The sequence below is a fragment of the Ctenocephalides felis genome, unplaced genomic scaffold (genome assembly GCF_003426905.1).
Source record: "Ctenocephalides felis isolate EL2017-DRISC unplaced genomic scaffold, ASM342690v1 CF-g0.4_SCAFFOLD_01886, whole genome shotgun sequence".
NCBI lineage: Eukaryota > Metazoa > Arthropoda > Insecta > Siphonaptera > Pulicidae > Ctenocephalides > Ctenocephalides felis.
In genome coordinates this window covers 6,507,583-6,528,442 of record NW_020538040.1, presented here as the reverse complement: position 1 = coordinate 6,528,442, position 20,860 = coordinate 6,507,583, and the positions used below count along the sequence as shown (strand labels likewise).

At 29.7% G+C, this 20,860-nt stretch overlaps 1 protein-coding gene across 1 annotated transcript; it reads right to left on the bottom strand.

Moving 5' to 3' along the window:
* Nucleotides 1-2,209: 2,209 nt before the first annotated feature.
* Nucleotides 2,210-19,518, bottom strand: LOC113378605 (rho GTPase-activating protein 1-like). Its single transcript, XM_026619151.1, has 9 exons — nucleotides 19,512-19,518; nucleotides 19,354-19,467; nucleotides 17,507-17,619; nucleotides 16,970-17,178; nucleotides 13,451-13,768; nucleotides 13,155-13,372; nucleotides 7,793-7,993; nucleotides 6,473-6,579; nucleotides 2,210-2,674 (listed from the first exon to the last, which is right to left on the bottom strand). Exons 1-9 carry the CDS (start codon nucleotides 19,516-19,518, stop codon nucleotides 2,504-2,506), a joined length of 1,458 nt encoding a protein of 485 aa, XP_026474936.1. The 3' UTR covers nucleotides 2,210-2,503.
* Between the last annotated feature and the right edge of the window lie 1,342 nt (nucleotides 19,519-20,860).

The following is a 20,860-nucleotide window of genomic DNA, read 5'->3' as shown; positions in this document are numbered from 1 at the left end:
ATGAAAATATTTAATATTCCTCGAACATTTCGTTACGGTACGGGAAGTTCAAGCAATTTGCCTCAAGACACGATGCCATACACCACTAGTTAATTTTTTTTATATAGACGTTATAAATAAAAATAAAAATGAATTAAAGTACTGAAAATTGATGAAAATTCAACAAGAACGCATTAAAAATCGACAAAAAATTATTAGAGATAAAAAGTTATTATAAATATTTAATATTCCTTGAATATTTCGTTACGGTACGGGAAGTACCAGCAAATTGCCTTAAGGCACGACTAGTTAATTTTTTTATATAGACGTTAAAAATAAAATAAAAATGAATTAAATTACTGGAGATTCATGAAAATTAAACAAGAACGCATTGAAATTCGACAGAAATTCATCAAAATTAATAAAAAGTTATTATAAACATTCAATATTCCTTGAATATTTCGTTAAGGTACGGGAACTTCCAGCAATTCGCCTTAAGGCACGATGCCATATACCACTAGTTAATTTTTTTTATATAGACGTTAAAAATAAAAATAAAAATAAAAATGAATTAAGTTACTGGAGATTCATAAAAATTTAACAAGAATGCATTGAAAATCGACAAATATTCAGCAGAAATAATAAGAAGTTATTATAAACGTTTAAAATTTCTCGATTGTTTCATTACGGTACGGTAATTTACTAATGAACCTAGACAATATTAGAATATGTATAATAAATTTATGATTATGAATAAGAAAAATAAAATGTCTACGTTATTATTGCCGAAAAGCAGCTGAGATGTGCCAGAAATTAAAATAATATAAAATACAGTATATGTATGGCAGATTGAATTATACACATATGAACAAATGTGACAAATATAATTCATTCAAAATATGAAATGAAGTATTAATCAGGGCCGGTCCCATCTTTAATGCGATGAATGCGAAAAATACGAGCGCACGCCTTAGGGGGCGCCAACGCAAGATTCGGATATTAAATTTTCAATATATAATTTTTTTGCATCTGTTACTAATCTTTCAACAATATTTTTAAAATTCGTACAAATTTCACTTTATAACAACAAATGGAAAAGTAAAAATGAATACATACAATTAGACCCTCACAATATCGATTAGGAGAAGTTTAAGATGCAATTTTGGATATCTTAAATAATAAAAAATTAAATTAATTTAATCTAACATGAAATACCAGTGTTTGGTTATGGTTATGGTTATGTTATACCGTTTAAGAGACTTCAATTTCCAATATAGTGTTGGAATTGAGACTCATTATTTTATTTAAGGGGGTTGTTCCTTTTTTATATTTTTTGGTTTCGCTTTTGAGATTTTTTGATATTACGAAAGCTAAAAACCTTAGAATTATTTAAAAAAAAAATCATCTCAATATCTTTTTTTTGACGAAGTTATAGATATATATATCTCTATACGTATGATCCTCTGAAACCGTTTTTTCATCGCTCCGGAGCTATTGTATGCCAGCTGCTCTCTTTTTCATTATAATACCTCATGCACATGACCTTTTTAATGTGTCAGCATCTTTGAACACCATGGTGTATTTCGTGCATTAAATTAAATGGTGTATTTAGTACATTATATTAAAAACTTTAAATACGTTTTTCTCAAATTGACTTTTTTCAATGCGGTGCCACAAATTTAAAAAAAACGGATCGACTTGCATTTTTTTTTTAATATGTTCACCACTGCAATACCTAGTCCCCCTACCTCAAACAACTTGATAACATTACGCAAAAAAATTTTGCGAAGCTTCTCGTCCCAAAAAAAGGCCCTTTTTAACACTTTTTTTGTTTCAGGCGATGCGCAACGGATTTATCTGTGGCACCGCAAACGAGATCGATTTTGCAATGCCCACTTTGGCGCCCCCTGGTTAAAAAATGACGGCGAAAAAAATAAAATAAAAAAATGCTTAATATTCTATGATTTTGTAATTTTTGTTTGAAAAAAACCGCATGTCTTTATGATAAATACATTTCGAGAAAAACAACAAAACTTGCATGTTTTGTAACAAAAAAAAGAACAACCCCCTTAAAGCAGTTGTACATTTAACATCGCTCATATTATAAATGTATATGCATTTTGGCGTAAAGAGTAATTTAAAAAACAATAATTATTATTTTTAGGTAAACGGTAAATATTAGTATATTATATTAAAAAATTGTAGACATGGGTACAGGACGTCTGTCGGTTTATCTTGTAATATAATATTTTTCTACTTATTTTTTTTACCGGTTCTTGCTCCGCATTAACAAATATCATAAAATTCTGCATATTATACAAACATAAGTAGTCACTAACTATTTTGATCCTCTTTCATATAAAATCTCAACAAGTCTCTCGAACGAAAACAAACCAACATCAGCATTATTTTTTTTACCATTAATTGACTTAATTAAACAAATTCTTTCACATTACCTATTGAATACATATTAAATATGCATCGTAATAATTAGTCCATCATCAATTATGATTATGATCATCACTTACACAATAAAAATAGACTCTTGGTTCTGCAGCATGAAATCGGTAAATGCATTTATCGGTGCAATTGCCTGCAGTGACATTGTGCAGGTCTGATGACGAACCAGATTTGGCCCGAAAACTACTGCCAGGTTGGAGGAGGTCATCTTGTTCAGGTCGCACCTGTCCATCACCTGGGGAGGAAAGGATCGAGAATTTAAATAGTAATAGTTTAACTTTCCGAGTAATAGTTTGAAATTACTTATTAACTTCTCGAGGGAGATGTTTAAGTTTTCATCAAAAAATTTGATTCGCTAATTTTATGTTTTCTAGACGTTTCAAGCCATTCTGAATTGAATGAGACCAAATTTGTAAAAAGTATGTGTGTGCGTGTATGTGAACAGATTTTTTGCTTTAAATCGACGTTTTCATAAAAACAGCTTGACGGATTTCAAATATTTAAAAGCCATTCGATGTATCTCGATAAGGACAAACGTTTGTCAGTTTTATGCAATGATAGGCCAAGCAGTTTCTTTGTAACTTCCAAAAAAAAATGCTAAATTTTTTGTGGTTCTCACAAAAAATCATAATCTGGATTTTAAAAATAGTTTTTAAGATATCAGTCGTGAATCGACCTGATCGTTGGCAAAAATTAGCCAAGCCGTTTCTTTGGCAAAATTTATACGTATTAAATTATATAAAACTAGTTTTGAGTGGTATTTTGCCTCAAGGCAAGTTACATGAACTTCCCTGCATGTGTAAATAATCGACTTAGTCAATAATAAAACAATATATTAATTCATGAGTGATTTATAAGTATTATAAGAATAGTATTTAAATTTACAAAAAACGGGTAGGAATTATTGGTTAAAACGCGGGTGATTTTTTTTTTTAATTTCACTTCTAAAATGTTCACTTCAATTGTGAGCTAGAACGTGGACAAAAAACTTTTTTGCAGATTACGAACAAAACGGTTCGGCCGATCGTCGCCCAATACTTATAGTTCTCATAGAGATACATCTAATGACTTTCAAATTTTTGAAATCAGTTCAGCCGTTTTTGAGAAAACATCAATTAGAGGTCTAATTTCAATAAACGCCAAAAACCCTATTTTTTCAAACTTTGACGAATTTTTAAAACTAAACGATTTGTCGTAGGGTTGCAATATCTTAGTATGGTGTATAAGATCGTTAAAAAAAAAATCATAAAAATCCACGGAAAACAAATTTTCAAGAGTGAATTACAAGAATCGGCCGATCTCTACCATAAATAAGGTCGATTCCCAACCAATATCTTTCGAACGGTTTTTGAATTTTTAAAATTGATTCAGCTGTTTCTGAGAAAATGTCGACAAAAGGTAAAAAAATCTGTTCACATACACATACTTTTTCCAAATTTGGTCTGTATTCAAATCTTAAGTTATTGCAATAGTCCAAAGATCGAAATTTAAACTTTTGTTTCTGGACATTTTGGCATACCTCATAATCAGCAAATATGGGTGATTTGACAAATTTTGTGTTACAGATTTTGAGAGTCAACATATAAACTAGTTGGTATTGGTATTTAGCCTTGAGGCAAGTTGCGTGAACTCCCCGATATGTATCGACTTAGTCAATAAAATATAAATAAATTTTTGAGTGATTGAAAGTATTCCAAGAGGATGGATTTATTACACATCATTGAAAATACTTTAACTCGGAGTATTTTCTAAAAGCAAATTTTCAAAAATCAAGAATTTTTATATTAGAACCAGTTTCCGTAGGAATTTAATGGTTTAGTTGAGACCAAGTACTCTATCATTAAACCAAGTAAATCGTCTAATTTTAATTTTAACAAATATCAAAAGAACTACTCATTTTCTCAAATTTTGGTGAATTTTTAAAATTAAACTACTTGTCGTAAGGCCGTAATATTTCAGTAAGTTCTATAAGATCATGATATATATCGCTAAAAAGAGTTCCATGAAAATCGGCTTAAAATTTTTTTTCAACAGTTAATTACAAGAAAACGGCTCGATATATTTTTACCTAAAATTAATCAGTACCATTCCCAACTCATATCTTTCGAACAGTTTTTGTTTTTTTGATTTTTTAAAATCGGTTCGGTAGCATGGAGCTTAAATGTGGACGAAAAGTTTAACACTTTTTTCGAAATTACAAAGAAACGGCTCGGCCGGTCGTCGCACAAAACTGAGAAACGATAATCCTCATCGAGATACATCAAATGGTTTTTAAATTTCTGAAATCGGTTCAGGCGTTTTTGAGCAAATGTCGATGAAAGATCTAATTTTGACAAATGCCAAAAAAACGATACTAATTTTTGCAAACTTTGACGAATTTTTAAAGCTGAACCAGTTGTCGTAGGGCCGTAATATTTTAGTATGATCTAGAAGACTATGTTTTTAAATTTTCAAAATCGATTCAGAATTGCGAGCTGAAACGTGGACAAAACATTTTTTACTTTTCTGCTATTTATAAAGAAACGATTTGGTTGATCGTCGCGTAAAATTGATAAACGCTAGTCCTTATTCAGATACATCGAGTGGCTTTTAAATTTTTTGAATCGGTCCAGCTGTTTTTAACAAAACGTCGATTTGCTGCAAAAAATCTGTTCGTGCACACACACACACAAACATACACACATACTTTTTCCAAATTTTGTCTCATTCGATTCAGAATGGCTTGAAACGTCGAGAAAACATAAATTTAGCGAATCGGATTTTTTGATGAAAACATTTAATTTCACATGTTTCCCTTCGGGAAGTTAAAAACTAATGATTAAAATTTCTTAACACGTTGACGGACAGTAGGAACAAGCGAAGTTCGAAAATTGACACTATATGTTTTTGTGATTTTTAGAATGTTAGAAGTATAGTTTTACTCTTTCTGCTTAAATAAACTTAATTTTGATTAATTTAGTACCTTTAATTAGATTGCGGCTATAACAGCAAAAATTTAAAAACGTAAATGACAGGTTTAATGGTTCAAACAAGCAATTTTTGTATGCAACAAAGTATTTCTGGGAGTTTTACACGAAATGTTAGTTCTTAATCAAACAAAAATAAATAAATGACAAAAAAAATTATTATAATTTTATAATTATTATACATTATTTTCAGTATGCCATGTTTCAAAGCATGGTGCAGGACACAGTGCAGGTTTTGACATGCAATTCTTGCAGCAATATGATGTTTCCCTCCTTATTCCCTGTTTATAACATTGTTTACAACGCTGAAAATATGTTTTTCGCTGATAATTTTCAGGAGGTAAAATTTTCTCAGGAAAATGTTGTGTTCCATTGTTGTTGATTTCATTGGTTTGGATTTGTGCACGTTTAAATTGAACCAAAGTTCTTCCATCCCGTTCATTATCTATACCAGTTAGAGATCGTATGATTGCTTCCCTGTACTCTATATACTTCATTTGAGAACCTGTCTTTTCTTTAAAGATGTAGAAAGAATTCCATACTGCTACATCCAGTAGATGAAAGATGAATAATAAACAAATACATACCAGTATAGTTATATAAATAATAATAAATATCGTTAAACGTATCAATAAGAACTATAAATTCAATAGAAAACACGATCGCACTACTCCCCTTCACAACCATGTGCATACTGAATCTGCAACTCGTATAACAGGTGAAATATGAACTTCAACCTAAAAAGATGTTTTCAAAACACGACACTATGCTTCTACGTATACGCCAGTAAGTGCACATTTGTGCTGCTATAGCCGTAGTGTCTAAAAACGACCGTTTCATTTTGGACGGCTATAGCAGTCATGCCACATTGTGAACTTCACTTTGACGGCTATAGCCGCAATTGTCCGTCAACGTGTTAATAAAATTCGTAAAACTTCAACTTTGTTAACCAGGGCAATGACTTTTATACGTCGAGAATATATAAATTTTATTTTTCAGTCTCCTTCGGGCAGTTAATAATTAAAATGTATACAAAAATGTTAATATTAATTTAAATTTTCACTTACCTTCCATAAAAATTTAGCAATGAATCCCAGCAGCTTCAAATTTTCCATAGGCAGTTTTTCTAATATGAGAACTTTCACCCTTTTCGGTCTTTCGTCTTTAGGCCAACCTGAAAAAAATGCAAGCAAATTACGATTTAATAATAAAACTAATTATGTTATATCTGAGCAAATCTGATATATTAATCATTCTAATATTATTCAATAAGAATAGTAAAATATTCTAATAAGATTATTTATATATTCTTATAAGATTAATGTTTTTATTATATTCTTACAATAATCTAACGAGAAACAAAAGGTTCTTGTTGATTCTTACCAGAATTATTAGATTTTTTCTGATTTCTTATCAAATTCTGCCACCTAGATTCTGAATGATTTTTATTAAATTTGGGCTAAATTCTTATAACATTCTTACAAAGTTCCTAATAGATTCCAATTGTCCTTAAGGCAAAATTCCTTTTACAACTGTTGTAATTTACATATACGTATATGTATATAAAAATAAGTCGCGTTTTCCTTCCTGATGAAATAACTCCAGAACGCACGACCGGTTTGCAAGGTTTATAGCTAAAAGCTCCGCAAGGTTTATAGCTAAGAAAATTAGTGGTGCATGGCATCGTGCCTTAATGCAAATTGATGAAACTTCACGCACCGTAATTAAAAATTCGAGTAATGACATTATTGAGATTTAACAGAATTATTCTTGGTTAAGTCAACGAGCAATTCTTGCCGCAAAGAATAATGACGTACACGCACTGAATTTCACCATTCAATAAAAAATTGCTGGCGATTTGGTGACATACCAATGATTCCGACTGGTCTTCTGTTTGACTTCAAACGATTGCAATTTTCAGTTCGCCTTGCGTTTGCAATAACAAGTCGCAAGGCCAATCGCTTAGTGTTTGCGGAATAAATTTCAAATAGATTATTTAGAAAATCATTGTTTTTCACATGGGCAGTTATACGTTGCCTGTTCACGAGTTGGTAAACCATCCCCTTTGTTAGTGTTAATGCCAGACCAAAAAACAAAAAATGTGGTTTACCAAAGAGCACTTCAATGAAACGGATAATTTTCGGATTCACTTTCATTTACATAGAGAAGTTCAACTAAAAAACACTTCATCTTTGTAATCGAAATAAATTCATTACTGTTGTATAATAAAATCAAATTTTTCCTTTTCAAATATAAAACAAACAAAAAATTTCTTCATCTTTCTCACGAAACCACCTGGTGGCGAAACGGAGTTCGTCGGGTTTGCTAGTAATTTAATAAAAATCTATTGAATAATCGTGTACTTAACATTAAATAAATGCACTTACATAAAAATTGTATAATCTCATCATACAGATCAAAAGTCAATAGGGGTTCTTCCAGTTCTCGAAGGAATGTCTTAAGCATAACAGCGGCAACATGTGGGTCACCACCAAAACTTATCGTCTCGCCTTTGTTCACCTGATCTTGTAACTCCCTTATCGTCGTCACATTGGCAGAACGTCTGAACAAACCTTCTGTTTCTAAGGCTATAAATGAAATAAAAATAAACTAGTTGGTTTGGTATTTAGCCTTGAGGCAAATTACACGAACTTCCCGAAATGTGTAAATAATCGACTTGATAAAAAAAATGTGTAAATAATATACTTCATCAATCCTACTTAAAAAAAAACGATAATAATTTTAGCAAAGTTTGACGAATTTCTAAAATTAAACTACTTGTCGTAATGCCGTAATATTACAGTAAGTTCTGTAAGACCATGATGTATATCGCCAAAAAAAGTTCCATGAAAAACGGCTTAAATTTTTTTTAACAGTTAATTACAAGAAAACGGCTCGGTAGATTTTCACCTAAAATTAATCAGTACCATTCCCATCTAATATCTTTCGAACAGTTTTTGATTTTTCAAAATCGGTTCGGTAGGATGAGCTTAAATGTGGACGAAAATTTAACACTTTTTTTCAACAGTTAATTACAAGAAAACGGCTCGGTAGATTTTCACCTAAAATTAATCAGCATAATTCCCAAATCATATCTTTCGAACAGTTTTTGATTTTTTAAAATCGGTTCGGTAGGATGAGCTTAAATGTGGACGAAAATTTAACACTTTTTTCAACAGTTAATTACAAGAAAACGGCTCGGTAGATTTTCACCTAAAATTAATCAGCATCATTCCCAAATGATATCTTTCGAACAGTTTTTGATTTTTTAAAATCGGTTCGGTAGGATGAGCTTAAATGTGGACGAAAATTTAACACTTTTTTTCAACAGTTAATTACAAGAAAACGGCTCGGTAGATTTTCACCTAAAATTAATCAGCATCATTCCCAAATGATATCTTTCGAACAGTTTTTGATTTTTTAAAATCGGTTCGGTAGGATGAGCTTAAATGTAGACGAAAATTTAACACTTTTTTCAACAGTTAATTACAAGAAAACGGCTCCGTAGATTTTCACCTAAAATTAATCAGCATCATTCCCAACTAATATCTTTCGAACAGTTTTTGATTTTTTAAAATCGGTTCGGTAGGATGAGCTTAAATGTGGACGAAAATTTAACACTTTTTTTCAACAGTTAATTACAAGAAAACGGCTCGGTAGATTTTCACCTAAAATTAATCAGCATCATTCCCAACTAATATCTTTCGAACAGTTTTTGATTTTTTAAAATCGGTTCGGTAGGATGAGCTTAAATGTGGACGAAAAGTTCAACACTTTTTTCAAATTACGAAGAAACGGCTTGGCAGATCGTTGCACAAAAACTGACAAACGATAGTCCTCACCGAAATACATCAAATGGCTTTTAAATTTCTAAAATCGGTTCAGGCGTTTTTGAGAAAACGTCGATCAAAAGTCTAATTTTGACAAATGCCAAAAAGACCATACTGATTTTTGCAAACTTTGACGAATTTTTAAAGCTGAACCAGTTGTTGTAGGGCCGTAATATTTTAGTATGACCTAGAAAACTATGGTATCTTTCGTCAAAAAATAATCATACAAATCGTCAAAATTTTTTTTTTAAAAACTTTATTACAAGAAAACGGCCTGGCCGATCTTTACCAGAAACTAATCAGCACGATTCCCAACCAATATCTATCGAACGGTTTTTGAATTTCAGAATCGATTCAGAATTGCGGGCTAAAACGTGGACGAAAAATTTTTCACTTTTCTGCAATTTACAAAGAAAAACGGCTCGGCCGATCGCCGCACAAAACTCAGAGACGATAGTCCTCATCGAGATACATCTAATGGCTTTTAAATTTTGAAATCGGTCCAACCGTTTGGAGAAAACGTCGATTTACGGCAAAAAATCTGTTCACACACACACACACACACACATACACACACACACACACACACACACACATACTTTTTCCAAATTTGGTCTCATTCGATTCAGAATGGCTCGAAACGTCGAGAAAACATAAAATTAGCGATTCGGATTTTTTGATGAAAACATAAACTTCTCCTTTGGGAAGTTAAAAAAATATAATTATAAATAGATATAATAATATAATAATAATAATGTAATAGTATAAATAACATAAGATAACAGTAAGTTACATTACTATATATTTAACTGTATATAGCCGATTGGCGTATAATAAATAAATAAAAATAATAATTATTATAGCTATTAGTAAACGATAAGTTTGTGTTTCAAAATTCGTGTTATCAAAAGTAGAAAGCCTAGAGCCTTGGAATTTAGTATATCTTACCCAAAAGGTCTTGGTTTACTAAACTAATTTAATTTGGTGAAAAACTACTAAACTAATTTAATTTGGTAAAGTAATATTTTTTTATATTTAGTAGTATAAATGTCTACAGTATGTTACAAATAAAAAAAGAGACTTTAAAAAATTCATTTTAACAAATCTAAAAAGCTTAAATCCTTGAAATTTTGTAATGTTATACCCAAAAGGCCTTGGTTAAATTTTAAAAATACTTAACTAGTTTAATTTACTAAAATAATAATATTTTTTAATTTAGTAGTATAAATGTCTGCAGTAAGTTACAAAAAAAGAGACTTTAAAAAATTCATGTTAAAAAATCTAAAAGGCTTAAAGCCTTGGAATTTTATTATGTCTTACCCAAAGGCTTTGAATAAATTTTAAAAATACTTAACTAGTTTAATTTACTAAAATAATAATATTTTTTAATTTAGTAGTATGAATGTCTACAGTATGTTACAAATAGCAAAAGAGACTTTAAAAAATTCATTTTAACAAATCTAAAAGGCTCAAGGGCTTGGAATTTGTGTATGTCATACTCAAAGGCCTTGGTTAAATTTAAAAATACTAAACTAATTTAATTTACTAAAGAAATCTTTTTTTTTTAATTTTTTTTTTTGAATTTGTTTAAATTGTTAGTTTATAATTTATAACAATATTGTTGTATCAAAATGATATAAGAAACTCGACTGGCGAGCAAAATACAATGAAAACTTAAAAGAAAATCTACTGACGACCAAAATGGACTCTACTGACAAGCAAAATTCGAAAAAGTATGGAAAGGACTCTACTGACGAGCAAACTGAATTATAGACACGAGAAGATTAAAAAAGGACTCTACTGACAAGCAAATTGAAATTTTAGACATGATAATATTAAAGAGAGACTCTACTAACGAGCAAATTGAATTTTAGACATAAAAAGATAAAGCGACTCTACTGACGAGCAAATTAAAATTTTAGACATGATAATATTAAAAAGGAACTCTACTGACGAGTGATTTTTAAAGATAATATAAAAAGGACTCTACTGACGAGCAAACTGAATTTTAGATATGAGAAGATAAAAAGGGACTCTACTGGAGAGCAAATTTTAAGAAACATAGAAAAGGACTCTACTAACGAAAACAATGAATTATATCAATGAGCAAATTTAAAAAAAGTTATAGAAAGAACTGTACTGACGAGCAAACTATATTTTAGACATCAAAAGAAAGAAATAAGAGACTCTACCAAAGAGCATATTTTAAAGATGATGGAAAAAAGACTCTACTGACGATCACACTGGAATATAGACATCAGAATATAAAAAGGAACTCTACTAAATATATTTTATTTGTTACTCGTTATTTCGACTATTTAGCTGCAAATAAACATTTCAAGTATATACTTCAACGTCAAGGAAATAAAATTTAAAGCTAAAAAAGCAGAAAAATGTGAATTTTTTATATAAAATTAATAAAATTGTGGAAAGTAATTTCGTTCCTACTTTCATTTTGATTATATATAAACTTCTTAAATGTTATTTCTTCCACAATTTTATTCATTTTATATAAAAAATCCACCTTTTTCTACTTCTCTGTTTTTTAAAAAACCTTTTTGTTTTTTATTACTTTTTTGGATTTTTTATTCGAAGCTCTATAATATATTAATATATTTATTTGGAATAGTTTTGTATGGAAATAGCATGAAAAAATTTTCAAAAATTTTAAAAATGTTTTTTAGATGTAATTTAGCGAACAAATGAATGAATAAAACTAATTCATTTGTCGCTAAGTTATACCTGAAACATTTTTTTTAATTTTCAAAAAAATTTCCATGCTCTTTCCATACGAAGTTTGATTGAATTGCGCACTATCAAAACCTTAATATCAAGAGCTAAAACTTTCAGAGAATTGTTTTTTATCAATTTGGAACCATTTGAGCCCCTGGGAGCAAGGAAATTCGAAAATGACCATTTTAAGGACCACCCTAATATATATATATATATATATATATATATATATATATATATATATATATTAGGGTGGTATTTAATATGGACATTTTCAAATTTCCTTGTTCCCAGAGGATCAAATGCTTCCAAATTAATAAAAGAAAAATATCTGAAAATTTTAAGTCTATATTAACTCTAACATAGTCCGCACTCCGAACAAAGTTTCTTGGTTCTTATACTAATTTTATAAAATATATCAAATATTTGTTGTATTTTTTATATTTACGATCAAAATAAGCGAATAGAATGTTATTCTCAAAATTTTTATTCACTTGTCGCTAAGTTATACAATTCCAAAAAAAACAAAAGGAATTTTACCTATAAGAAACTTTGGTTGGAGTGCGGACTATCTTAAAATTAATATTAAAAGCTAAAACTTTCAAAAAATGTTTTTTTAACAATTTGGAAACATCTGAGTCTGTGGGAGCAAAGAAATTCGAAAACATCCATATTAAGGTTCACCCTAATATATATACACACTAGGGTGGTCCTTAATATTGACATTTTAAAATTTCCTTGCTCCCAGGGACTCAAATGGTTCCAAATTGATAAAAAACAATTCTCTGAAAATTTTAGCTCTTAATATTGTCTTTTAGATAGAGCGCAATTCAATCATAGTTTTGTGTGGACATAGCATGAAAAAATTTTCAAAAATTTTGCAGAGCCTCGAATTTTAAATAAAAAATAACACGAATTATCATTTTTAATTCATTTGTCGCTAAGTTATAACTAAAAAATATTTTTTTAATTTTTCAAAAAATTTTCCATGCTAGTTCCATATGAAGTTTGATTGAATTGCGCTCTATCTAAAAGTTAATATCAGGAGCTGAAACTTTCAGAGAATTGTTTTTTATTAATTTGGAACCATTTGAGCCCTTAGGAGCAAGGAAATTCAAAAATGGCCATATCAAAGACCACCCTAAAATATAAACCCACACATGTAAAATATTTAATTATACTTTACCATCAGGTTGTTCCAGAAACTCGATACACTGCCTAACAATCGGCGGAATATCATCTTCGATATCGGGATGATTTTCTTTAATATACTGCAAAGAAACACCAAATTGTTGCGTCGGCAAATGATGACTGACTGCCGATACATTTGCATTGACGCGGTCGACTTGAGTATTCGTCACCGTCGTCGCTTTTGGATTTTTTGACAACAATTGGGCATCGAAACTATAATAAAAAAAATACCAAAATTAACCATAAGATAGTAAATATATTATTTTATATCATCGATCTTTTTCCCCTTACTCTAAGATGGTCTGAGGCAGGCTCATCTGTTCCAAGTGCAGCAGGTCGCTGAGTTCGTAAAGGTAATTGACATACATGACTTTCCGGCCGAACTTTTTGCTGATGGCGGGCTTGAAGATTTGCCAAACGATTCGGATAAAGTTGGTCGGGTGCACTAGATATAGGGCCTTCAGGTTCTTCTTGAATTTCCTGTCGAAGGCTTTGTAGGCCTGCCAGAGCCACGTCAAAGGTGGTTTGTTTCTGCTGGTGAGCCCTTGGTGGAAGTAGACTAGGGTGTAGTCCTCGTTGACGAAGGCGTCGAGGGTGTGGGTTATGTAACTGGAAAGAAGGAAGAAATGTGTTATGAAGAATTGCATTTTTCCGGCGATCCGGAAAATTAAAACTAGTGGTGAATGGCATCGTGCCTTAAACCAAATTGCTGGAACTTCCCGCACCGTAATTAAATATTCGAGGAATATTAAATGTTTTCAAACAAATTATTTTTTTAAATACTGTAAGTTAATATAATTCATAATGGGCTGTAATTTATATATGTTTACAGAAAATTAAATACACAAAACTTAATCAATCGAATTTAAAATGAAGGACATCGTCTAATATTTATAAGAATTATATAAACTGAATTGCAAAGTTAAAATTAATTATTTTGAGTATATTAGTGAGGTTTAGAACTTCAGCTAGAAAAACAATTAAAATTTGATTTATTTTCGATATTCAAAAAAAAATTTCTTTCGATGCATTTATTGTAGATAACTTTATGCTCTACAATATTGTCTCAAGTAATTTTGCGATAAAACTGACCATTTAGCTAAAAATCGCAAAAGGGTCTTTTTTTTAGCTCGCGTCTGATCGATTACTTTTGAGATTTCTTTTATAATTGTATCTTAAATAATTTTGCCAAGTTACAGCCCATTATGAATTATAGTATCTTTCACCATGATTTTAGGTTTAAATTGACCGGGCTATTATTGTAATGAACATACATATATAAGCACAAAATGGGTTTTCTAAAGATTTTTGTTTCTTTCCTTTTCCAACGGAACCGGAACAAACATTAGAAACGGTTTTTGAACCAGTTTTTATCTTTTAGCGTTCCGGTTAAAAAAATATTAGCACAACACCACTGGTTGTAGGGCTAAAATGACATTGGTGTTTTTAATGATATTTATTTATTAACTTCCCGTAGGGTAAGTTATAGTAATCGCAAAAAAATCGAAAATGAAAATTTTTATATATCTTTACGTTTCAGAGGTTTCTGAACATTTTGGCGTACCTCAGAACAAATGGTTGAATGTGTGTGTGTGTATTTGTGCGGATATAAATTTGATCGACCACTTTAGTATCAACCCGGATCAACTGTTTTGAATGGTTCAAAGAACATTCGATTCCTATTGATAGAGAGATGTGCTGATTAGTTTTTGTCAAAGGTGGTTCCACCCGTTTGGGAGATTCTGAACAAAAAGTGTTAAAAACTGCAGTTTTTAAGGAAACAGAGCATCCAATTCGAATGATTCAAGAAACATTTTGCTTACGTTGACAGCGAAGAAACAATTGTGTTTTTGGAAAAATAATAGTTTTTGTATTTGATTTCGAAATTTCTATTTTAATTCCCAAAAAATGTTTTTTTTGTTTCAATATTGAAAATAATTTGGATTTCACTTCAATTCTAGCTAAAGTTTTAAAGCTCACTTATATACTTCAAATAAATATTTTTGATTTTGCAATTCAGTTTATATATTTCTTAAAAATATGAGATAAGGTCCTTCATTCTAACTCCGCTTGATTAGATTTTGTTTATTAACTTCCCGAAGAAGTTTGTTTTCATCAAAAAACCCGAATCGCTAATTTTATCTTTTCTCGACGTTTCAAGACGTTCTGAATCGAATGGGACCGTTAATTGGAAAAAGTGTGTGTGTTTGTGTGTGTGTGAACAGATTTTTTGCCGTAAATCGATGTTTTCTCAAAAACGGCTGGACCGATTTCGAAAATTAAAAGCCATTCAATGTATCTCGTTGATGACTATTGTTTGTCAGTTTTGTGCAACGATCAGCCAAGCCTTTTTTTGTAAATAGCAAAAAGTGTAAAATCTTCCGTCGACGTTTTAGCCAAAAATTCTGAATCGATTTTGTAATTCAAAACCCGTTCGAAAGATATTGGTTGAGAATGATACAAATTAGTTTTTGGTAAAGATCGGCCGAGCAGTTTCTTCGCAATTAACTATTAGTGAAAAAAAAAAATGTCGATAAAACTTTATGTTGATAGATATCACGGCCCTGAAGAACATATTAAAATGTTACGGTTCTACGACAAATTATAATTTTAAAAATTCACCAAAGTTTGGAAAAATATCATAGTCAAAATTTGTGTCAAAAGTGGCTTTTGTATTGTGATAAGTCAAAATTTGAAATTCGTCAAATAAGAAGAAAATAAAAGGTCTCTACTGACAAGCAAAATAAATTATAGATGTATCAGAAGACATCAGAAGATAAAAAAGTAATTCTACTCACGAGCACATTTGAAAAAAGATATAAAAGCGACTCTACTGACGATCAATATGAATAAATTAAGACATGAAAAGATGAAAAAGAAACTGGAAAAGAAAGAAAATATAAAACTACAAATATAAATCTACTGTCGTTTTGAAAAATTAATTAATTATAGATATGAAGAGATGTAAAGAGACTCTACTGACGAGCAAAATAAATAATAAGTATGCAAATAAAAATTTAAAAAAATTTATATAAGAACGACTACTGGAGAGCATACTAAAATTTAAGACATAAAAAAATTAAAAAGGGACTTTACTGACGAGTAGGCCTGAAAAAAAATGTAAAATGGACTCTACTGATAAGCCAAATTATTTATAAATATGAGGAGATAAAAAAGTAACTCTACTGACAATCATATTTCAAAAAAGATATAACTAGTGGTGTATGGCATTGTGCGTTAAAGCAAACTGCTGGAACTTCGAGTACCGTAACAAAATGTTCGAGGAATATTAAATGTTTTCAAATAGATTATTATTTAATATTTATTTATAAGAATTCTAATATTTATTTATAAGAATTATATAAACTGAATTGAAATTAAAATCAGAATTACTTTCGATATACAAAAAAAAAATTAAATTTTGACATTTTTTTTTCCAAAAGCAATTATTTTGCTAAAACAAGCAGTAAGTTTTTTGAATCATTCAAATCGGATGCTCTGTTCTCTCAAAAACTCGATTTCTATTTCGACCTGCCTTTGCCCAAAACTAATCAGCACGTCTTCCTATTAATGGGAATCGAATGTTTTTTGAACCATTCAAATCGGTTGATCCGTGCGCCCGAAAACGTGGATGAAAAATTGTATCCATACAAACATATACGCACACATCCATTTTTTTCTGAGATATGCCAAAATGTTCAGAAACCTTCAAAACGTGAAGATATGCAAAAATTTTCATTTTCGATTTACGGCTCGTTATTATAACTTACTCTACGGGAAGTTAAAAAAATGTTTATTATTATCACTTACTCTAAAAGAAGTTGTAAATTAAGAACTTCCTTGGCAGGCAGTCTGCAAGCGTAGACAACTATAGTTTTACGTCCAGCCGTGTCATCACCAACTACTTCGATGACTCCATAATTTGCAATTTCTTCGAAACGTTTCTTGGTCTCTTCCGATATATTTGTTTCCTCCTCTTGATTATTTATATAAGGCAAGCTGTCGTCTGTTTCTGTAACCTGGGGTAATAGAAATATGATTTCTTAGTTAAAAGAATAATTGTAAGGAACTAGTTCTCCAGATAAAATAATTATGTTGCATTGATAGTCACGAACACAATATCAACTTTTGAAACGTAACCTCCAAATGGCACAAATTTCATTAACATTAGTGAAGTTGAACTAATGTTAACGTTCTGAGGTTTGTGCCATTTGGAGGTTAGGTTTTAGAAGTTGATATTTTGTTCTTGACTACCTACTCATGCGATTATTCGACCAAAGAAACATAACATAACTATTTTTTCAGTCGTCTTTCATTTTGAAAAGTTTAAAAATTACAAATATTTACCTGTGGTATCATTTCTTCGAAATTTTCTTCTATTGTTCCGTCGCTCATGGGACTTTCTAAGTAATCACCGCTTCCACTATTTGTACTCAGAGGGGCAATGTAATCGATAATACCTAGAAAAATAGTTGCATTTAATTATTATTAATAATAATAAAATTAAACTAGTTATAAATGGCATTTTGCCTAAAGACAAGTTGCATAAACTCCCCATAATCAACTTAATCAATGATAATCAAGAACTATTCATATTTTTCTTCCACGTACTTTTCTCTAAAAAGTGTGCAGTATACTAAATTCCATACAAATATTGTATTTCTTCAGACATCTCGCGTAGTAAGTACGATGAAATCTCGTTATGGAATGTAGTATAGTGCAGAACGAACTCGAGTACTATACCTGTTTCCATACAAAATTGAAATTTTCAAAGACATTCTGCATGGTGTGCGTGCGGAAATCTTTGTTCGGAAACTAGTATAGTTGCATTTGCGTTGTGTTAAAAATGTTCAGACACTTTATCGAATAAAAAGAATTAGGTGTAAGTGGCATTTTGCCTTAAGCCAACTTTCCGATATGTGTAAATAATTAATAAAAATTGAGATTTAGCGATTTAGATAGAAGTTACTAGAGGTTTCTGAAAATTTTGGCATACATTAGAAAAAATTGATATATGCGTGTGTGTGGGTGTGTGTATGTTTGAATACAATTTTTGGCGGTCTAAAATGATCATTAGACATATGCACTTCAAATTATCAGATATTTTATAAGGATTTTAAACATGAGAACTAATTTTGTTACATTTTTTTTTTGCGTTCCGTACCAAGATTTTTAAAGTTCACTTATACAGTTCAAATAAATTTCAAAATTTACAAATTTACAAATATACATATACATATAAATATACCTGTAATTCTAAATTTGAATTCTAAATTTTTATTTCAGTTTAAAATTGTATATATTTCATATGTGGTATTCTAATCGTAAGAAATATATCCTCAGATGAATTTATGCGGCACCTCTTGCTAAGATAAACTTTCTCAAGTGCTTTGAGCGATAAGATCGTCACTGTATAATATATGAACGAATGAATATATATAGTAATTTTAATTATCTATTTAAAAATGTTTAAAACAATGGTTATTAATCATTGATCAATATTTATTTATTACTGATTTTTTTCCTTCAAAGATTTAATTCTGGTACGGGGAAGTTCCAGCAATTTGTCTTAAGACACGATGCCATGCACTAGTTTAAATCATTAAATAATATTGAGGGCTACGTGCATGATATACGCAGTAGAAAATTTTATCTGAATATCCAAAAATCAATTTTGCTTGATTAAGTCAATTATAACACCTAACGCAATTTGCCTTAAGGCTAGATGCCACTTTCAACTAGTTTATTTAAAGCCATCATATTGAAATACTAATGCTACAGAGGCTTATGTAAATAAAATCATTTACTTTTCCACTGCCCGTAGGATAATGTATAATTTATACACTTATATCAATTGCCATCTGTTGCATTTATCAGTATATATAATATTAAAAAAATATTTTACTTTGAATAATTTTATTTAGCTAATTAAAGTCTACTGAAAAAATAAACTTGGTATGATGTGTTTGAAATAAAATAACTCATATGTTCATAGATACTGAAAAAAGCATTACATAATTAGTAAAATATCTTATTTCTAATCATATATTAATTTTAAGTAATTTATTAAATAGTTTAACCATGTCCAGATATTATAGTATAAATTAACAAGAAAGCTTTGGCGGAAGACTCGCGTCTAGTGGATTCTATATTTTTGACTAATTAAATTAATTATTATTAATTATTATATTCACCTGCATCGACTCCTGTAGGATGTTGCAATTCAGTATCATCGAATTCTAAGTTTGGTTCATAGTCGTGGAAATCCGATAAGCTCGGATATGCATCTTCGGGGTCTCCATGTAGGGCTAAAACAAAATAAAATTAATATTATTATGAAATCACAAAATACAATACATTATAATGATTACAATACAAGATAATAAGACTTTTAATCAACACCTTGAATAATAAGTTGTAATTGTGTATATTCAAATTTTGACTGAGCGCTATTCAGTACTTTCAAATTTTTAAACAAAATAAAAATTACTTAAAGTTCTTTGAACTAAGGGTCTATTTAATCGACTAAAATTGTATTTCCCAACCTGTAATCACCAGTCAATTACCACTAGAATCCCTTGGGTTTTCATTAGATTCTAACTAATTAATAGATTCTCAGCCGAATATGACGAGAATCACATTAGATCTTAACTAAATTCTTATTAGGCTTATTGTTTCTTCCGTCGGAAATTTCCAGAATCTTTACATGTTCTTATTATATTTTAACTAATCTTACTTATAACATTTATTATAAACTGAAATTGTCAAGATTATTTATACTTTATTTGTTCAGGATTTTTTTTTGTAAAGTACTTGTACTAATTTAACCATGATTTAAAACGTAAGTAAATTTATTATGACCTAAAAAAACTAAAAAAAATATTTTCGTCGTCCTGCTGCCAATAATTTTTATTTGTTTGGAAAAAAATTTAAAATAGTACAAAAGAGCACTATTGATATTAATAATAAGAAGGATTTGTCATTCTGTGCAATTCAAATATTATAATTAAAATTTATTTTTTTTATCTAAATCGGCTATAATTTATATAATTCACTTCCATGACCGTAACAAATTTTATACACCAATTGTAAAAGATAAAAATTTAATTTCATTCACACACAATAACAAATCGTGAGTTCTTTTGAATCATAACAAATAATTCGTAATCGAAACTGATATTTGTTTTATCATCGATTTGTAAATAAAACCAATAATTAATTAGGAAAATATCAAATCTTATATATAGCAAAAACAATCACGTGTAATAAACATCCGGCAAGAAATATTTTACTATTAAAACTAATTTTAAATTTATCCATAAAAAAAAAATTATAACAAATGTTCATTATTTATCTTAATATTGGCATATGTGAAACAGAAGCAGAATATTTTATCTTTCGATAAGAAAGAACTATTAAAAGTTATCGATAAGTGAATAAAGCATCTATAACACCTAGCCTTACTTTAAACCTATAACACCTAGCCTTACTTTACATCACCCACTATAATTTTGAATCATTTTGAAAAAAAATACATCCATATCTTGAATACTGTAATACAGTAATGTTCTGTTTTAACACGAATTAAATTTAATACCTGTATCAATTTTTAACTAAAATAAAACCTAACATTCATTTTGTAAAAACTAAAAATACTATAATGATTATACTTATAAGAAAGAAAAAAACTAATTAAGTCAC

What these genes read in the sequence shown, in the direction of transcription:
- LOC113378605 (XM_026619151.1), bottom strand. An exon ending in TCCTACAGGAGTCGATGCAG is followed by an intron (nt 17,620 to 19,353) that starts GTGAATATAATA and finishes CTATTTTTCTAG; the next exon opens with GTATTATCGATTACATTGCC. An exon ending in AATTTACAACTTCTTTTAGA is followed by an intron (nt 13,769 to 16,969) that starts GTAAGTGATAAT and finishes CCTTCTTTCCAG; the next exon opens with TTACATAACCCACACCCTCG.